We start from the raw sequence: 16,735 nt of genomic DNA on the forward strand, positions 1-16,735 counted from the left end.
CTACTCTTTGAGTGCATCATGACCCCAATTTTTAAGCGATCGGTAACTCTTGCTACTCGTATCATGCTTGGCTCGCTCTTCTTGCGCTAAATGGCGCTTGCAGTAGGATACCACGCGACGCATGTGGTCTATGTCTTGATCGCTGTAGTCGGACGGGTTCGCGGTGGGATTGTGCTCGAGGATCCGCACAATCCTTCGGCCACTATCGCGGTTTTCAGCGCTTATTTCTGTTTTCTAGTCGCTGGAATCCTGCGACCGAGGCTGAACAAGGAAATAATTACCTTTCGTGACCAATAGTCTCACCGGAACTGCCCTCCCAACCCGATGTCAGTGATTGCTCTTCTTCAAGCCAACCACGGAGCTCAGTTGGAGTCATATTCACGAGATCGTTGAATTCGCTGGTCGGATTGTCAACCATTTTTGTTTATTAAGCTTCTCAAGGGAGAGGTACTCAATCACGGTGTCTCTGTCCTTCATTGTTTACACTGCGGAACTGTCCTAGTGAGAACTAAAGATTGGATTCTCGATTAGATGCAACAATTCATGAGTAATATTAATTGCATTTTGCCTAGTGAGAACGAATTTATGTTCGCAAAGTCGATGTTGACGTCATAGCGGCGGAAGCACATGGGGAAAGGTGTTCCAAGGTTGCCATGTCACAATGACAAGGCCGGTACGGAGTACCTACATCCTAGAGGCGCTGCATAAACTCCAAAGGTGCGTCCCTAATAGATAATGTACATTATACATAGATATTCAAAGTATATAGCACGCATATCGTAGCATTTACAATTAACTATAGTTATACATAGATACATCCGCGGAGATGTACGATCGACAATATATCCTTATCTTGCCAAGACTCTTGATTCTGATAACTCATTCTCCTTTGACTCGATAGATCGTTGGAATTTGAACATGCTCATTATTCAGTCATCCTGTCACCAACCTTGAACCTCTTATCTGAGTTCAATGATCATACCAGGTCTGGGTTTGAAGTATCTGAGTGCACCAACTATTCGCAATTAACCATGCAAGGGAGGATTCCCGCTGAGGTGGGAGATAAGACATCCATTGCACCTGGAAGGGAATTGTCGAGCCAAAATGATATATTTCTACTGACCCTCCAGAGTTATGTGCCTGTTTTGCCCACGGAGGGGCTATCACTAACCGAACAAATATCGAATATCTCCAATCGATTGATTACCATTATCCTCTGATCAAAATGACATTCGATGCATTCTCTCCTCGAGAGGTGATCGAGGCTGTCGCAAACACAGGCGCACACAAGGGGAATATGCGATTGGATAAGGTGTTTTTTAGTGCAGTTTCAGCTGGCTGTTTACTTGCATTCGCTTGCGGAACTACTCTCAGTACCAATGCCACACCCTGGTTTCAAGAAAATGCCCCAGGTCTGATGCGAACCATCAGTGCCTTGGTGTTTCCTTATGGTCTATGTATGATCCTCCTAACAGGTGCAGACCTTTGCACTGGATCCTTTATGGTATGATTTCCCACAAAACGAACATAGTAACCTCAAGTTAGATGACCAAGTGACTAACGTGCATATCAGTTTACTACAGTTGCAGCGCTTCACCGGCGCTTGCCTTGGTCGAAAATGTTGGTTCACTGGGCAGTGACATTCCTTGGAAACTTCGCCGGATCTTTATTTGTCGTGGCTATCATCTTCGGCTGTACGGAATTGACTCTCACATCCCTATTGCTCCAAATCATTGTGACTAATGTTGGACCTATAGATGGAAATGTTTTTTCTGCAGACCCGTTCAAGTCCGCTGTCATTTCTTTTGCCACAAAAAAGCAAGTCACCCCTGATTTCCACATGATATTCCTGCGTGGCATTGGGTGTAACTGGCTAGTCTGTTTGGCTTGCTTTTTTGGTATCCAAGGTCGGGATCTGGCATCCAAAGTTATTGGAATCTGGTGGCCTACATTTGCTTTTGTTTCCCTGGGCTTTGACCACGTCGTTGCAAACATGACATTCATTCCATTGGGGATCTGGCTTGGAGCGCCAAATATTACAATCGGCCTATACATCTGGAAAGGTATCATCCCGACCTTATTAGGAAATATCATTGGTGGAGGTATATTTTGTGGTCAGTAAACCCGCTTATCTTCGCGAACAGAGCGCCCAAACTAATAGGAAGTATAGGGACTTACTATTGGTACATGTACCTTCTCGATATAAATACATTGCCTTTGTATGGAAAGGAGAAAGTCCGGAACAGCTCATTGGACTCAGTGTCCCGCCCATATCAAGCTACGACTAAGCGAGCAGACATCGAGGCATCGGCTGGAAGCTTCGGCGACCAGAACTCACATATGAATGAGTAAAGCCCACGATAAGTCAGGATGGGGCAAGGTAGACCCAAATTAGAATACAAAAATGTACATATGCACCTATCTAATCTAATATATTGAATCACGCGATCGGGGTTTTGGGTATATGTGTTGATCAAAGCATGCATATATAACTATGTTCTTTGTATACATCGATGTACTCCCCGAATATATCGCTATTCCAATACAGCGCCGATCTTTGTCATCACTTTGATTCGCCAAGAATTGCGATTCTATGGGCAGATATTGCGTGCTGCCCGCTTTGGCATGTCGCCATATTAGCCGACCAGCCGTGACAACAGTCCAGCATCGCATTCTGATGATTTTACTATGTGCAGAACAACTTAGGTATTTTCGGGTCCAAGCTGTCCCAGTGGTGTTCTACATTTTCTTGAGATATTTTAAGCAAGTTTTGATGCAAGTCGTGAGGTATTAGGTATGACGAATGAAGCGACAGGCCGACACCGATCGACCCGACGAGCCGAACAACCTTCATCCCACTAGATGTGGATGCAGAATGACAGTAGTATATATATCAATCAGAATCCGTTTCTGAGGAGAGATCAAACTGGTTATTCAGGGACGCTTGCAAACAGATTCCTGCTACAAAGAACCACTGTTATTATTTATTCATATCAAATCTCGTTCAACCATGGCCCCCGGACTCGTGGAAACTCCTGGTCTTCAGACCTTCTCGAAGCCCGTCAAGCAATCTGTGTTCCCAGATGGATTCAAAACATCCGGCCAGCACCCTCCCGTATATTCACTAGTTCGGCCCTATTCCGAGTTCCCGAAAGTCCTTACCGGGCCTACACTGTGGAAAGCCGAGGAATATCGCGAGAATGATGACCTCTGGACACATCGATTTACCTCAGATGAAGTTGCGGAGATCAGCGGTGCCAGTGATCAGTTTATCAAGAGTGGCATTCCTTTAACTGGAATCACAAAGGTATGATTATCAGCATGAAAATCACGATTTGTGGAAACTAACTGGTCTATAGGCAAACTTCCTTTTGCCCAACTTATCCGAGCGGATGGAAAATCTCCGTCAGGATCTGCTCAATGGCAAAGGATTCTTCCGTTTCAGAGGCCTCCCTGTTGAACAATGGGATCTCCAGAAGTGTGCAACAGCATACATGGGCCTTGGCACATACTTGGGCTACTTCACCAGCCAAAACGGCCGTGGTCATGTCCTGGGTCACGTCAAAGATTTAGGAGAAGATCCAACCAGAACTGACAAAGTTCGCATCTACCGAACAAATGCTCGGTAGGTACCTACTTATACTGGATGTGGGGTTGTGTCGAACCAAAAGCTAACATGTTTACTAGCCAATACTTCCACACCGACGGATCCGACCTTGTCGGTCTCCTTTGCATCACCAAATCTCTGTCTGGTGGTGAATCAGACATCGTGTCCACTCATCATGTATTCAATGTACTACAGGAGAGACATCCTGATGTGGTAGAAACACTATGTGAGCCCAACTGGTATTTCGACCGGAAGGGTGAGCAATCTGAAGGCGAAGAACCCTGGATGCGATGCAGCGTCTTCTACCTTGAAAACGATAAGACACGCTCCAACCCACGAGTCTACACAAGGCTCGACCCCAATAACGTGACATCGCTGGCGCGCTTCAACTCAGGGCCTGACGCACGCATCCCTCCTTTGTCAGACAAACAGAAATACGCCCTGGAGATATTTGAGAAGACCTGCGCTGAGCTCTCGCTACACATGATTCTTGCTCCAGGTGATATTCAATTCCTGAGTAATACACATGTCTTCCATGCGCGAACCGCCTACACCGATTACCCAGCTGGAGCGCTTGATGAGAGCGGACGCCCTGCCCGACGCCGCCATTTGATGCGACTTTGGCTCTCGGCCCCAGAATCGGAAGGAGGTTGGAAGCTTCCATACCACGATAGTTTGGAGAGGAAGCGTGGAGGTATCCAGGTTAACGATACCCCTCCTGTTTGTCCCTTGGATGCGGAGTGAACCTGAAAATTCCTGTAACAATTTAACTAAAACATCTTATTATGAAATTATGAATATTACTACCAGGCCGATTGATGGCTTAAACCAAATCCGGCGTTGGACTAATGATGACCAAACATGTTCTGAATAGCTAGATCAAAGAGATCATCAAAGCTATATAATAACTCAAAATGACGTATGACATGGAAGTTAGCCCAAACGCCGTCAACCTTGCTGGGGAAATGGAAACACAGGCAACCAGGGTTGTGGCTGAGTGATGGGATATCCACCTGCCCATGGCAACAGCCCAGCTCCCTCGGTTCCTGATCCAGCAGCTGTGTCCGCGGGCTGCCAAGCCCATCCAAGATCGGACATGAATAGAGTTTGGAGCTCCTCAAGGCTCGGCTGATCAACTTCTAACTCAGCCGGGCCACTATTTACCCGGGATTCGCTAATAACTTCGCAAGGGGAATTATCCATATCGACGGTATTTTCGGGGAGGACACTATTAGGCGCGGATGTATTGCTCGCCCTTTCGGGGGCATGTCGCTCAGGTATCGATTTGCGGGCCATTCGGAAAATCGTCAAGGGGTTAAGGACATAGTCCGGCGCACTTTGGACAGGAGTTTCTTCCTCATCTGCTGACTGATATGGATCATCGGGTATGATGTTCTGGGTGACCATCTCAGACTCAATACCAGAACGATCAAGCATTGTTTCTGCCGCGGAGGCCTGGGATAAGCAAGAAACAGATCAGTAATCCGGGGGCCCACTCAAATTAGGGATTGCAGACAGGGGAAAGAGGACTAACGAGCGAACTTGCAATTGCATTGAGTGATGCCATTAACTTTAGTACATTGATGTTACTGCGGAGGAGAGGGATTGCAGCCCGTACAAGAGCTTTCGCATTCTCTGAACGCGGATCCAGGATGTGAGTCAAATGATATACCATGATCCGGCAGCTGTCATACACGATGGTCGGAAGCCAAGAGTCTGCCAACATTTGGGGACCATGCGTAGCCGTCTGACCAATGATAGTTGCCAAAGCCCGAGCTGAATCAAAGAGAACCTTTTGTAGATGCCGAAGAAACTCCCCCTGTTCAGGAGGGAAGTCGAAAGCGGCTCGGAGTTTGTAAAGCGCAGGGGCTCCTAATCGATATAGGTCGCAGACGGTTTGATAATGCGCGCAATGGAGCAAGCACAGAGCGCCTAATTGCGAAGTGTCTTTGCGAATGTATATTGCATCGGGTGTGAACTGTAGACTTGCAGGTAGAGAGTCATACCATGCCCGGCAGTCTGAATCTAGAAGCGCAAATTCTGACGCGGGATCCCAAGGAACCATAGCCTCTCCCAAATGCTTAATATATCTTGTCCAATGTTAAAAAAATTCGGAAATAATAGGAAAATAGGATTGCAATTACCTTAAAACCCTCTTGCGGATGGAAATCTGTCGAATAAAATACGCCATTATCCCCATGTTTGGCAACAGAGACTTTGTGTCTAAATCTTCCGGGATAAATTTGAGCCAGCTTCCAGGATATAAAGTTTCTGTGAGGCAAGGGACTTGCTGAGTGAAGTTGCGATCGTTGCATGGAAGTTGAATCTTGATATCTCTTTCATCCATCAGCGTTAACTGGTCTACTCCGCTGCCAACAAGCGCATCCATTATATAACAGCTCCACATTAATCGGCGACGAGATTCCTTTGCTGTGACTGGAAGCCCGTTACCAGTATCCCGGCAGAGTATGTCGGTATTATATTCAAGGTTGATCTGTAGTGCCTGGGTCATGCGAGTAGTGATTCCACTCAGCATGAACGCATTTGCAAAGTTTCCCAATCGAACTGCATAATCATGAAGCAGAACGGCCGCCTGGCTAAATTATCAGTAACAACATTGTGGCATAGAAATGGGCTTGAATTTCAAAGAGGCCGCACCATTAGACTCTCAATGGTCACACGATCTATAGTCTCAAGAATGAGTCGCTGGGCAATTTTAGCCCACTGGGTGCCTGCAAGAAGGATAAATTTGGGCTCAAGTGGAGCTGTCGTCTCGCTGTATGACAGAGCATAAAACCTTTAAGATAGATATGAGCTGATCGGGCCTTGCTTTCGCGATGTCAGTGGGCTAGGCTTACTGTGCTCCCAATGCACAGATAATATGTAACAGAGCATTATTGTGGTAGTTCTTTGAAAGTTCTCCGTCCAAACGTTGGAGGAAAGAAGGTTTGTGCATAAAAGCAAAGGCGCGTAGAGGATGGATATTATTAAAATACTCCTCGACTAGCATTGCGATTCTCGATGAGTTGGGGAGATAGTGAGTACCCAGCCTATGACCAGTGAGTATGAGCCCAATAGATGGATATATGAGCGAAGTTCTTCATGGCTCACCAGTCAAGTGAAGATGATGAACTCCCGGCGGTTTCCACCAAGGCAAAAGCCTGTTGCGACGTAGGCGGACTGTCCCGTCTAGACGGTGTCGGTTCAAAAGATCGTTCAGGCATAGAGGGCTGGGATGGAGAAGAGTTCTTATTGCCTGTTGGGGTCGCATTGACTCTGCGTACCCAAGTGGGCTGTGTAGACTCGGCATAAACACATTCGGTTGAACATTTCCAACGGCATCGTTGACATGGTTGCTCACCCGAGCATTTAGTCTTTGAAGAACGACATGCTACACAAGAGCGAAATGTCCTCTTTCCTCTTGGTGGATCTCCTTGGTCTATTTCATCCGTGGTTGCTTGAGACCTCAACGGCGTTGTGTAGCCGGAACAGACCAGTCGCAGTCGAGCACAGTTGCCGCATTCGCCAGGTTTTTCGTCACATTTGACCTGTGAAATATCATTGAATGCTTTAGAATGCCATATCATCTGGAGTAGAAAGATGGTTTCTCACTTTTCGGGCACGGCACGTGCGACAGCCTAGACATATTAGCGGAATGACCCATTTTGCTGAGAGAGTGACCCACCAAACCGTGATCTCGATGTTTTCTTATTCGAACCCATACCAATGAGGATGTCGATAGTCCACAACAGTCCAGGAATGTGAACATTGAGAGGAGGCTTCGGACTATCGGTTGGTCGGGTAAAATGTTATGGCGGGATATGCATGTCAAATGGCGAAATCGCAGAAAATGTGGGGAAGACCCATCTTTCCACAAAGGGCTTAGCGTGTAGGATATGAACACAGTCCCCGTTAAAATGGAGAGATTGTCGGAGACCAAATCCCTCCAAACTAACGGGGGTCTTGGCATTTATTTTGGCTTATGTAATAGCCAAGCAAGATCTCAGGACGACCTCAGGACGGCCTCGGGAGACTATCGTCAAGCTCCAAGCGTCACCTCATGTAAGATCCCTATCGTATGGATGGCTGGTTGAATGCCCTTTAGCCAGGAACACCAAGTACGAGGATTTAACAAGAAACTTCCGCAGGGGCTTTTGCACCATTTTTTGTCCAAAGCTCAAACAATCCTAGGACTCGCTGTGGTTGAGGGACGAAATCTAGCGTTTGGAGACTCTAGGTAAATTGCCTAGGTGAGAAATTGTGTGCTTTATCCAGTGCTCGCTAGCGGAACACGATTCTTTGAACGGCGCTTCGATCCACCAGTTTATCGGTGCTTGCCGAATCCGTGCTTAGTGCCATGTGATGCATCTACCAGTTTCTGCCTAGCTTCCCATTCTCGATTTCCAATCTACCAATAAGATACTATAACTGAGAAAGGAAGAGGGCGTTAAGAAGCTCTGTAAGCTCGCAAGCACATTCCCCCTTCAAGTCAACTTGGTTGTTACTCTCTGAGCCGTCATTAACCACCAATGGAAGGACATGCTATGAGTAGGAACCCTACAACTTGGCATGCAGTATCACCACATAATTAGAATCGCAACGTGGTTCTGCCTCCTTTCCCTCGGATTAAAGCTGGGTTCTCCCCGTCCGTGTCCCCCCTTATATACATCCAGCCCTTATGGATGTTCTAATCCATTCAAGGAGTATCTAAATACCTCTTTATTTCTTCCCCTACACATCTCTCACTCAATTTGATGATTCTATCCCCACAATGAAACCACGTCTTGCTTACGACGACCAAGCCTGGGAAAGAGGGACGATTGTCTACAGACGCTGGTATAAGTATCTCGAGGAAGACGAGGACCCCTTCAATGCAGTTGGTCGCTTTCTTGCAACGCACTTTTATCCTCGGGAATGGCGCGAGTTTGATATCTTCGCGTTGGGTGGATTCAATGTCTGCTTTCGGATAGTTTTTACCGATGATACAACCGCCATCATCCGGTTTCCATTCCCTGGTATTATTATGTTTCCCGAAGAGAAAGTCCTCAATGAAGTCAGGGTCATGCAGTTTATTTTGGAGAAAACCCAAGAATCACACCAAATCCCGATTCCGGTGCCTTCTATCTCTCGCTAGGGACAGAAACAAGAGAGTCCCGCAAACCTAGGACCTTTTATCATCATGGAATATTTCGAGCACAAACAGAGTATCTGCAGGCTTCTTGAAAATCCGGAATCAGATCCAACCGTCCGTCCAGTTCTTAATCTCAACCTCGATATGGTCAGGCTGGGGGACCTCTACAGAAAATTGGCCAAAATCGTTCTTTCGTTGTCTACTCTTACGCTCAACAAGATAGGGTCTGTTGGGCTTGACCCAAGGAGTATGACGTGGAAGGTGTTGAATCGACCCTTATCATATTCCATGAATGAAGTTGTGCAACTGGGAACACTACCTCGATCGAAAATACCGAATAGCACATACTCTGAAGCATCGTCGTACTTTGACGCCCTGGCGGAACTGCAGCTTTCACACCTCATAATTCAAAGGAACGATTCCGTTGACTCCGAGGATGACTACCGGCGAAAATTTGTGGCGCGACTTCTTTTCCGAAGACTTATTCGAGACCAGAAATTGAGAGAAAAATGGCTGTGCCATGAGGCTGGCCCATTTCCAATCTGGTGCGATGACTTTCGACCAGAGAGTGTCCTCGTCGATGAAGCTGAGAATATTGTCGGAGTGGTGGACTGGGAGTTTACATACACCGCCCCTGTCGAATTTTCTCATGCACCGCCTTGGTGGCTTCTTCTCGAAAAGCCGGAATATTGGCCTAAAGGGCTCGATGACTGATGCATACAATATGAGAAACGACTTGAAACATTTCTTCAAGCCATGAATGACTGCGAGGATGAGGCAATCCGCGCCGGTCAACTTATGGAGACTCAGCGTCTCTCTGGCCCAATGCGAGACAGTTGGAAGAGCGGGAACTTCTGGGTCATGTATGCCGCACGGAATAATTTTGTATTCGACTCGATCTATTGGCAGAAGATTGACCAGCCATTCTTTGGACCGACTCAAAGCTTTGGCTTTGACAATGTGTGGAAGGAAAGGCTTCATCTCTTGACACCCAAAGAAAAGGAGTACATAGATGAATGTGTAAAGCTGAAATTTGAAGAGATAGACACGAGACCTTTGGCTTGGGACCCGGATGAGTATACTCGAGCATACGAGTGCGAGTGGATAGAATGATTGCTTGATTGCTCTAGGAGCTTTGACGGGAATTGTTCCACGTCGCAGTTTGTCCCTTATTATTCCTTGCCTATTCAATCTCTACTTGTACACGAGAGTCTTGGATATTAGAATTGAACGACAAACTGCAATTGTCTTATGATGGTCTTATGAGGGTATATGATTCCGAGGTCCGGCTCATATAATGACTCGGGTGGTGTGGAAGCATGTAAGCAGGGAGCGCACTTTACCTAGGAATATATAGGTGACAATGGAAATTTGGCTATCAAAAACAAAATCGCCAATTTAACAGATAGAGAAAATATTTTCTTATCACTAAATATGAAGACATCTTGTATTTCTTACCTCCATATGATTCAGTCGTCGTTTTACAGCTCCCGGTCTCTGCTTGACCGGTCGACGTCTTCAAGTGGAACAGTGGAAGTCGATGATCAAAGCACGTCCGCGCTCTTCACTCCAAACGATATTGTCTGGCCTAAGGTCTTTATATATTATCCCGAGAGCTTTGATTTCCTTATTCGATTTGTGAATCTCGCGGCGAAGCAGTTGCTATAAGTAGCTCTTATACGGAGGACCTAGAATTTGGCATCTTCCGGGTCCTTCACTATCCAGCCCTTATGAATGTTCTAATCGATTCAAAGAGTATCTAAATGCCTCTTTATTTCTTCCCCTACAAATCTCTCACTCAACTTGATGATTCTATTCCCACAATGAAACCACGTCTTGGACGGAAGATCAATCATAGTATCTACGCTCACAATGCCCTCTGTTTAGGCAAATTGTAGACTTTGGGTCAGCTGTAATGTTATGCAATGGTCAGTTTTAACTGGTTTATAAAAGTAAGAGAATTGGAGTAAAAGAGACGTGCTTTGCCGAGAAAATGTTGGAGGATTGATGCTATGACTGAAACAGAAACATCCAAACACAGCAAATAAAACAAACACAACAAAAATATTACCTGGGGCCGAGTAGGGGCCGGCCCGCCCCTCACCCGTGGACACCAAATTTGCTTACTTGGTACTTCCACCGTCTGACATTCCCCTCATATCGCATTACTTTTCTTCATGTCGACATGGGCTCTAAAACAGCAGAGAATGACAGCCAGGGAGGTGGTGGTATGGCACACAGTAATCGACCTTCATTACAGTCAGCTAACCTTTAGCAGATGCTCCTCCCAGTTCAACCAAGGCGAACGCCGCTGGTGGGGAACCACGGGGTGCCCATTGGTCTCGCGACGGCGATGGCTCGCTCGGAGAAGGAGACGCAGATGACGATGCCGATGGCGATAATATCACCTGCACCGTTACCCTGTTGAACTCGCAAACTGCACCTTCAACAAATCCGAAAAAGAAACGAAGAAGGCCGAAGAAGAAGTCCTCTGTGTTGAAGCAATCTTCACCACCGCGAATTCCTCTCGCCGAACTCTTTCCCAATCGCCAGTATCCACATGGTGAAGCTCAAATCTATGAGTCTGTGGTCGAAAATACCGCCCGTACAACCGCCGAGGAAGTCCGACACCAGTCCCGTCACCACATCGAAGATGACACCTTCTTGAACGACTATCGCAAGGCTGCCGAGGTACACCGCCAAGTGCGACACTGGACGCAAGAGAGCGTTCGTCCGGGCCAGACCCTCACGGAGATTGCTGTGGGAATCGAGGATGGTGTGAGAGCGTTGCTCGACAATGCTGGCCTTGAGACTGGGCAAGGTCTGATATCCGGAATGGGCTTCCCCACGGGCCTGTCACTCAACAATTGTGTTGCGCACTATACGCCGAACCCTGGTCAAAAGGATGTGGTCCTGGACTCAAGCGATGTCATGAAGGTCGACTTTGGCGTTCATATAAACGGCTGGATTGTTGATAGTGCCTTCACAATGTCCTTTGACCCAACCTACGACAATCTCCTTACCGCTGTCAAGGACGCAACCAATACTGGCATCAAGGTGACCGATCTCCGTTTTTTTTTAAAATGCTAGACCACCGCTGACAACTCCTAGAATGCCGGGGTCGACGTCCGCATTAGCGATGTAAGCGCTGCCATACAGGAAGCGATGGAAAGCTACGAGGTTGATATCAATGGCCGGACGTTCCCTGTCAAGGCAGTACGCAACATCACTGGACACAATATTGAGCAGTATCGCATCCATGCCGGGAAGTCTATCCCATTTGTCAGGAACAATGACAACACCAAGATGGAATTGGGGGAGATATTTGCCATCGAAACATTCGGGACAACCGGTCGTGGTTATCTGTTTGATGGGGTACGTTTTATCCTCCTTGCCTGCAGTCGGCACATATTCACGTATTTCTTTAGCCTGGGGTGTATGGTTATGGTAAAGACCCATCCGCACCAAAAAAGATCACGTCGCATCTTGCCAGCGCCAAGTCCCTCTATCAGAAAATCAACGAAAACTTTGGCTCCCTCGTCTTCTGCCGCCGCTATCTTGAACGGCTTGGCGTCGAGCGTTATCTGGCTGGTGTGAGTTCTCATAGTTCAACCATCGAAATCGTGTGCTTACAGTGAGTAGATGAACAGCCTTGCATCAAACGGGTATGTAGAGGTCTACCAGCCTCTGATGGACGTCAAAGGATCGTATTCTGCGCAATTTGAACACGTTTGTTGCCCTCCTTCATTATAAAATAGCCTGCAATGCTAACCCTTCTAGACCATTCTGTTGCGAGAATCAGGCAAGGAGGTGATCAGTCGTGGAGATGACTATTGAAGTCACTTCAGCGCATCACCGAAAGTGTAGGCCTTTCATCGATTTTTATTTTTCTTTTCTATCGTTCCTTCCTTCCGTCGCTATTCAACATAGCTTGCTCTGAACACTCCTTTACAACGCTCTGCTCTTTTGGTTCATTTAACATGGCATATTTATGTCTGAAGTCAATATCGATTGCCTCAATTCAAATTTCTTTTATCTACGGTCGCTATTTACCTTCCTGATTCAAAATTCTACGCATCTAGATTGATGGATATCCCTGAGGGGCAAAATGTCTACGTCATTCACCCCATGGGCTGAAGCAAAATATAAGAATCGATCGCAGCATCCAAGTGAATGGAAAAACTCAACTCGCCTTAATTCGGAGCTAAGTACCCCGTAGGATCACCAACAAAGTGCGCCAATCCAGACACAGGTCCTCCATATAAAGTTACAGTATGGCTTTGCAGTTCAAAAGGCGTAACATCCCGGCGGATCTCCCTCATGCCAACGGCACATTCTCCGTATTTGCGGGGCTTGTCGATCTGGTGGCATACTGAAACACGGGCCAAGTCTTTTTTGCTGAAATACTAAGCTTGAGTGAATTTCCACAAATCGACCGTCGAGCTCAAATGCGTCATTCAAAGTAACAGGCAATGGGTTTGTCTGCTTGTTAAGGCTTTGTACGTCTCATCTCATAGCATAGGCATCAAACACAAGTTCAACTCGTTTACAAGATGATCAACAGAACTCTATCCATTTTCATTAGCTTCCTTGTCTTTTGCAGTTTATCTTTAGCATGGAACAATCCTATTCGAAAGCCAAGTGGAAGTGACCCCTTTGTTGTGTATACTGATGGATACTACTATCTTCTTACCACTACCTGGAGCGATGTTGAGATATCGCGTTCAACTACAGTGGAAAGTCTCGAGACTGCGACAAAGAAAGTGGTCTACTCCACGACTACTGCATCTCACTGCTGCAATTTCTGGGCTCCCGAAGTGCATTACCTGGGTGACAAATGGTACATCTATTACACTGCTGGTGAGAGTGAGAGTCTTGATGGACAACGCTTACACGTTTTAACAGGTACTGTCTATAATTCCAACAAAGCGCAAACTCAAAGCATTGACTGATAGTGTTTCATTAGGCGGGGCTTCCCCGTGGGATGACTACACATACACTGGACAGTTGACGAACGAGTGGGCGATCGACGCCTCGGTGATTCGTTTCAACGACTATGGGAATCACTTGATGTTTTCCTGTTTCCATGGTGTGACCTACCAATCGCTATGTATTCAGAACCTAGGATCGGAGTTCGTCTCTCTGACGGGGGACATTTACGTCATTTCGCAACCGACTGAATCATGGGAGCAGGTCGGAACACCCGTTAACGAGGGCCCAGCTGCACTATATTTCGGGGGAACTACATACATATCCTACTCGGCCTCTTATTGCTGGACTTCAAGTTATTGTCTTGGCCTCCTAGCCTGGGACGGTAGTACGACTCCTACGGAAGCGAGCGCCTGGAGCAAGCAAGATGGATGTGTGTTTACTTCGGCGAATGGTAACTATGGAACTGGTCACAATGCGTTTTTCCAGAGTCCAGATGGTTCGCAGACTTGGATCGTGTATCATGCGACCACATCGAGCTCTGGCGCCTGTGATGATAGCCGGTATACCATGATCCAATTGCTGGGAACTGATTCTGATGGCAGTCTAAACTTTGGGGAGCCTGTTGCTTGGACACATACGTACAGTGAGCCAAGCTAAAGCTGGTTAACTGAGAGGAGAAATGATCTGAAGTAGTCCCGGACGGGTGAAATGGAGCATTATTATGTACATAACCGAGTACATCACAAGGTAGCGATATTTACATGCATAGTAGATTACTCAGATTGTGACAGTCACTTGTTTACTTTAACCAGAATGTAAAGCTTTCATAATATATTGATGTTGCCGAAGAAGGAGAGCCATGTATGTGAGTTCATTTATTTTGTGAGATTGACGGTACACGGCTCCCAAGAAAGTTTTTTTCAATCAATCACCTTTTAGTCTATCAAATAATTGCATTGCCTACTAGGGAAAAGATAGAGAGAAGAGTGGAATCCGTTAATACAGAAGCAGCGCAGTGGCTTTATTTGCCTCGTCGGAAAGGGTGAAGTCACAATCTATCAAGGAAGGATGCAATTCTAACTCTAAGCAAGATTCAACAGATGTGGTAGTATCTTGTGGCAGGATCATACTCGAGTGAGATTTCTGTCTCCATAGAACTCAGATCCACAACAATTTGCCGCCAGATGCTGACCTCGTATGAGTCTGCCAAACCTCCAGACAAGACCATAGCACATAGATAGCGCTGGTGAGTGGCTCCTGTGGGTTCTGTGTTCTCATGCTGTGATAAACAATACCCTGAATTAATCTCATTGCCCAGGGCATCTTTCATGTTTTTTCCAACGACTTTCTGTGGACACAGAACCATGACCAGTTTCTGCTGAGACGAAGTCCAAGGGACATCAACCATCGCGTTACAACAAACCACCATGCCGGGTCGAATGCGATCTTTAAATGTGCGCATGTCCCCCTTGGACATCAAGTCACGGCTGGAAATGTAGGTCATGGGTGACACGCTCTCCCGGGCAGTGTGGTCTTTTTGCACTAGATCACCGTTTAACTTCTGGTCCGACCGAGGGGCATGTGTAGAGTCGATATGTAGGCGCCAAAGCTTGGCATGGAAGGCTTTGGCTTGATTGTCCGTCACGCCCTTGGTACGGAGACAGCGGGCGATGAATTTGTTCAAGGGGATCGCCAAAAGCTGAGCGCCTGACTCCTGCGGTGCAAGAATAGAGGGTGAAATCACAGGACTACCCGACTTCTCAAATATCAGCATTATGGCAACATGGGAGAGCGACAATTCAGGTTTACCATGTATAACTTACTTCTTTGGTGATATAACTTCGAACAAACTTGTTACTCCATGTTTTGGGTATCGCAGGATTATGCTCGACCGACTGATATTTGACCTCAGTTGCACAAAGCATATGGGCATAACGAAGAGTATTCTTGCTTGCTGATGTGTCTAAAAAGCTTGGGTTGATGCAGGCTAATACTGCAGTCGTCGAGCTTCGAGTACCAGACGGGTCAAACACATGCTTCAAGACCTTGGTCAAAGTGCTCTGACGGAATGGAATATACTGGTCCTTCTGGCGCTTTTTGGATGTTTCGGGCGTGTTGTTAGTACTTGCTATCCCTCTTATGCAGTCCTTGAGTATGGAGAGACTGATATTGATCTCACGTGTCTCTTTCATGCGATCAGCGCTGTGATTAGAAAGATCTCGTGCTGCCTCTGACCCTGCGAGATCAATCAAGTAGAGGATGCCATCTTCCGAAGGTTCTGGTGATATGTTCACGGCCCTAATACGGCAAATTGCATGTGAGCGTGAGGATCCGTCGTTTTTCTCTGTACCGGCAGTTTGTCGAAATGATGTGGCTTTTTCAATCAAAGCTAAGAATTCCGACTTGCTATTGATAGCAAGTTCCTGGGCCCCAACAAGCTGTGTATTGCCAAACGAGTCTTCGAGGATCGAGAACGGCGCACGCGAGTCTAAAAGGTCTGATCATGAATGAAAATCAGCATATCATTGTATTAGGTTAATAATGCCCATAGTGCTTGGTTTACATGCGTTTTTTTCCGGAATATAAAAGTGTATGCGGGTAGGAAATTCGAGTTGCTCGGTAGATCACCTACCATATGCGGAGTTCCCGGCCAGCTCAAACATTGAAACATGTAGTTTCCGCTGAGTTGCCCAAGCCCCATCAAACAATGTCTCCGCGAGAAGTCGTTCCACTTCACTGATAGTATAAGTTTTGCCGGAGCCTGTTTGTCCAAATGCGAACAGTGTGCCTATACCTCCTTCCCATACGAAAGGAAGAAGTGGTCGAAGCATATTCGTATAAAGTGTCTCCGTCGCGCAATCGGCACCGAACACATTACCAACCCTGAATGAAGAAGACTAGGAATATATAAGTAGGTGTGGTCATGTTTTACCTTTTTCTCAAAACTGGGTCGACTAACATTCAACGTAGGTAGGCCTCTCACCACCCTCTTCAATTCATGAAGGTCCACTACTCCATTTTCACTTCGAGGAAAAATAGCAGGGACCTGGCCGGACACCATCTCA

At 46.6% G+C, this 16,735-nt stretch overlaps 9 protein-coding genes across 9 annotated transcripts; 6 read left to right on the plus strand and 3 right to left on the minus strand.

Moving 5' to 3' along the window:
* On the minus strand, positions 1-418 carry N7479_001425 (DUF3140 domain-containing protein; the record flags this gene model as incomplete). Its single annotated transcript, XM_057249122.1, has 2 exons — positions 1-202; positions 282-418. The coding sequence occupies 2 exons, from the start codon at positions 416-418 to the stop codon at positions 1-3; spliced, it is 339 nt and encodes a 112-aa protein (XP_057113554.1).
* Positions 419-1,225: 807 nt separating this feature from the next.
* N7479_001426 (formate/nitrite transporter family protein) lies at positions 1,226-2,352 on the plus strand (the record flags this gene model as incomplete). The annotated part of the gene is made up of 3 exons (XM_057249123.1): positions 1,226-1,504; positions 1,574-2,102; positions 2,171-2,352. 3 exons carry the CDS (start codon positions 1,226-1,228, stop codon positions 2,350-2,352), a joined length of 990 nt encoding a protein of 329 aa, XP_057113555.1.
* A 658-nt stretch (positions 2,353-3,010) lies between these two features.
* Positions 3,011-4,351, plus strand: N7479_001427 (TauD/TfdA family dioxygenase; the record flags this gene model as incomplete). Its single annotated transcript, XM_057249124.1, has 3 exons — positions 3,011-3,307; positions 3,360-3,625; positions 3,688-4,351. 3 exons carry the CDS (start codon positions 3,011-3,013, stop codon positions 4,349-4,351), a joined length of 1,227 nt encoding a protein of 408 aa, XP_057113556.1.
* Positions 4,352-4,555: 204 nt separating this feature from the next.
* Positions 4,556-6,958, minus strand: N7479_001428 (fungal specific transcription factor domain-containing protein; the record flags this gene model as incomplete). Its single annotated transcript, XM_057249125.1, has 7 exons — positions 4,556-5,062; positions 5,142-5,697; positions 5,752-6,200; positions 6,266-6,404; positions 6,466-6,657; positions 6,719-6,883; positions 6,924-6,958. 7 exons carry the CDS (start codon positions 6,956-6,958, stop codon positions 4,556-4,558), a joined length of 2,043 nt encoding a protein of 680 aa, XP_057113557.1.
* A 1,420-nt stretch (positions 6,959-8,378) lies between these two features.
* N7479_001429 (Aminoglycoside phosphotransferase) lies at positions 8,379-9,452 on the plus strand (the record flags this gene model as incomplete). The annotated part of the gene is made up of 2 exons (XM_057249126.1): positions 8,379-8,666; positions 8,742-9,452. The coding sequence occupies 2 exons, from the start codon at positions 8,379-8,381 to the stop codon at positions 9,450-9,452; spliced, it is 999 nt and encodes a 332-aa protein (XP_057113558.1).
* Positions 9,453-9,494: 42 nt separating this feature from the next.
* Positions 9,495-9,851, plus strand: N7479_001430 (uncharacterized protein; the record flags this gene model as incomplete). The annotated part of the gene is made up of 1 exon (XM_057249127.1): positions 9,495-9,851. The coding sequence occupies one exon, from the start codon at positions 9,495-9,497 to the stop codon at positions 9,849-9,851; it is 357 nt and encodes a 118-aa protein (XP_057113559.1).
* A 1,072-nt stretch (positions 9,852-10,923) lies between these two features.
* Positions 10,924-12,575, plus strand: N7479_001431 (Winged helix-turn-helix transcription repressor DNA-binding; the record flags this gene model as incomplete). The annotated part of the gene is made up of 6 exons (XM_057249128.1): positions 10,924-10,966; positions 11,017-11,795; positions 11,850-12,113; positions 12,167-12,331; positions 12,381-12,467; positions 12,519-12,575. The coding sequence occupies 6 exons, from the start codon at positions 10,924-10,926 to the stop codon at positions 12,573-12,575; spliced, it is 1,395 nt and encodes a 464-aa protein (XP_057113560.1).
* A 716-nt stretch (positions 12,576-13,291) lies between these two features.
* On the plus strand, positions 13,292-14,327 carry N7479_001432 (glycoside hydrolase family 43 protein; the record flags this gene model as incomplete). Its single annotated transcript, XM_057249129.1, has 2 exons — positions 13,292-13,643; positions 13,705-14,327. The coding sequence occupies 2 exons, from the start codon at positions 13,292-13,294 to the stop codon at positions 14,325-14,327; spliced, it is 975 nt and encodes a 324-aa protein (XP_057113561.1).
* A 436-nt stretch (positions 14,328-14,763) lies between these two features.
* On the minus strand, positions 14,764-16,501 carry N7479_001433 (uncharacterized protein; the record flags this gene model as incomplete). Its single annotated transcript, XM_057249130.1, has 3 exons — positions 14,764-15,384; positions 15,494-16,167; positions 16,303-16,501. 3 exons carry the CDS (start codon positions 16,499-16,501, stop codon positions 14,764-14,766), a joined length of 1,494 nt encoding a protein of 497 aa, XP_057113562.1.
* Between the last annotated feature and the right edge of the window lie 234 nt (positions 16,502-16,735).

Source organism: Penicillium vulpinum (genome assembly GCF_028829585.1).
Source record: "Penicillium vulpinum strain IBT 29486 chromosome Unknown utg000001l_segment0_segment0, whole genome shotgun sequence".
Lineage (NCBI taxonomy): Eukaryota > Fungi > Ascomycota > Eurotiomycetes > Eurotiales > Aspergillaceae > Penicillium > Penicillium vulpinum.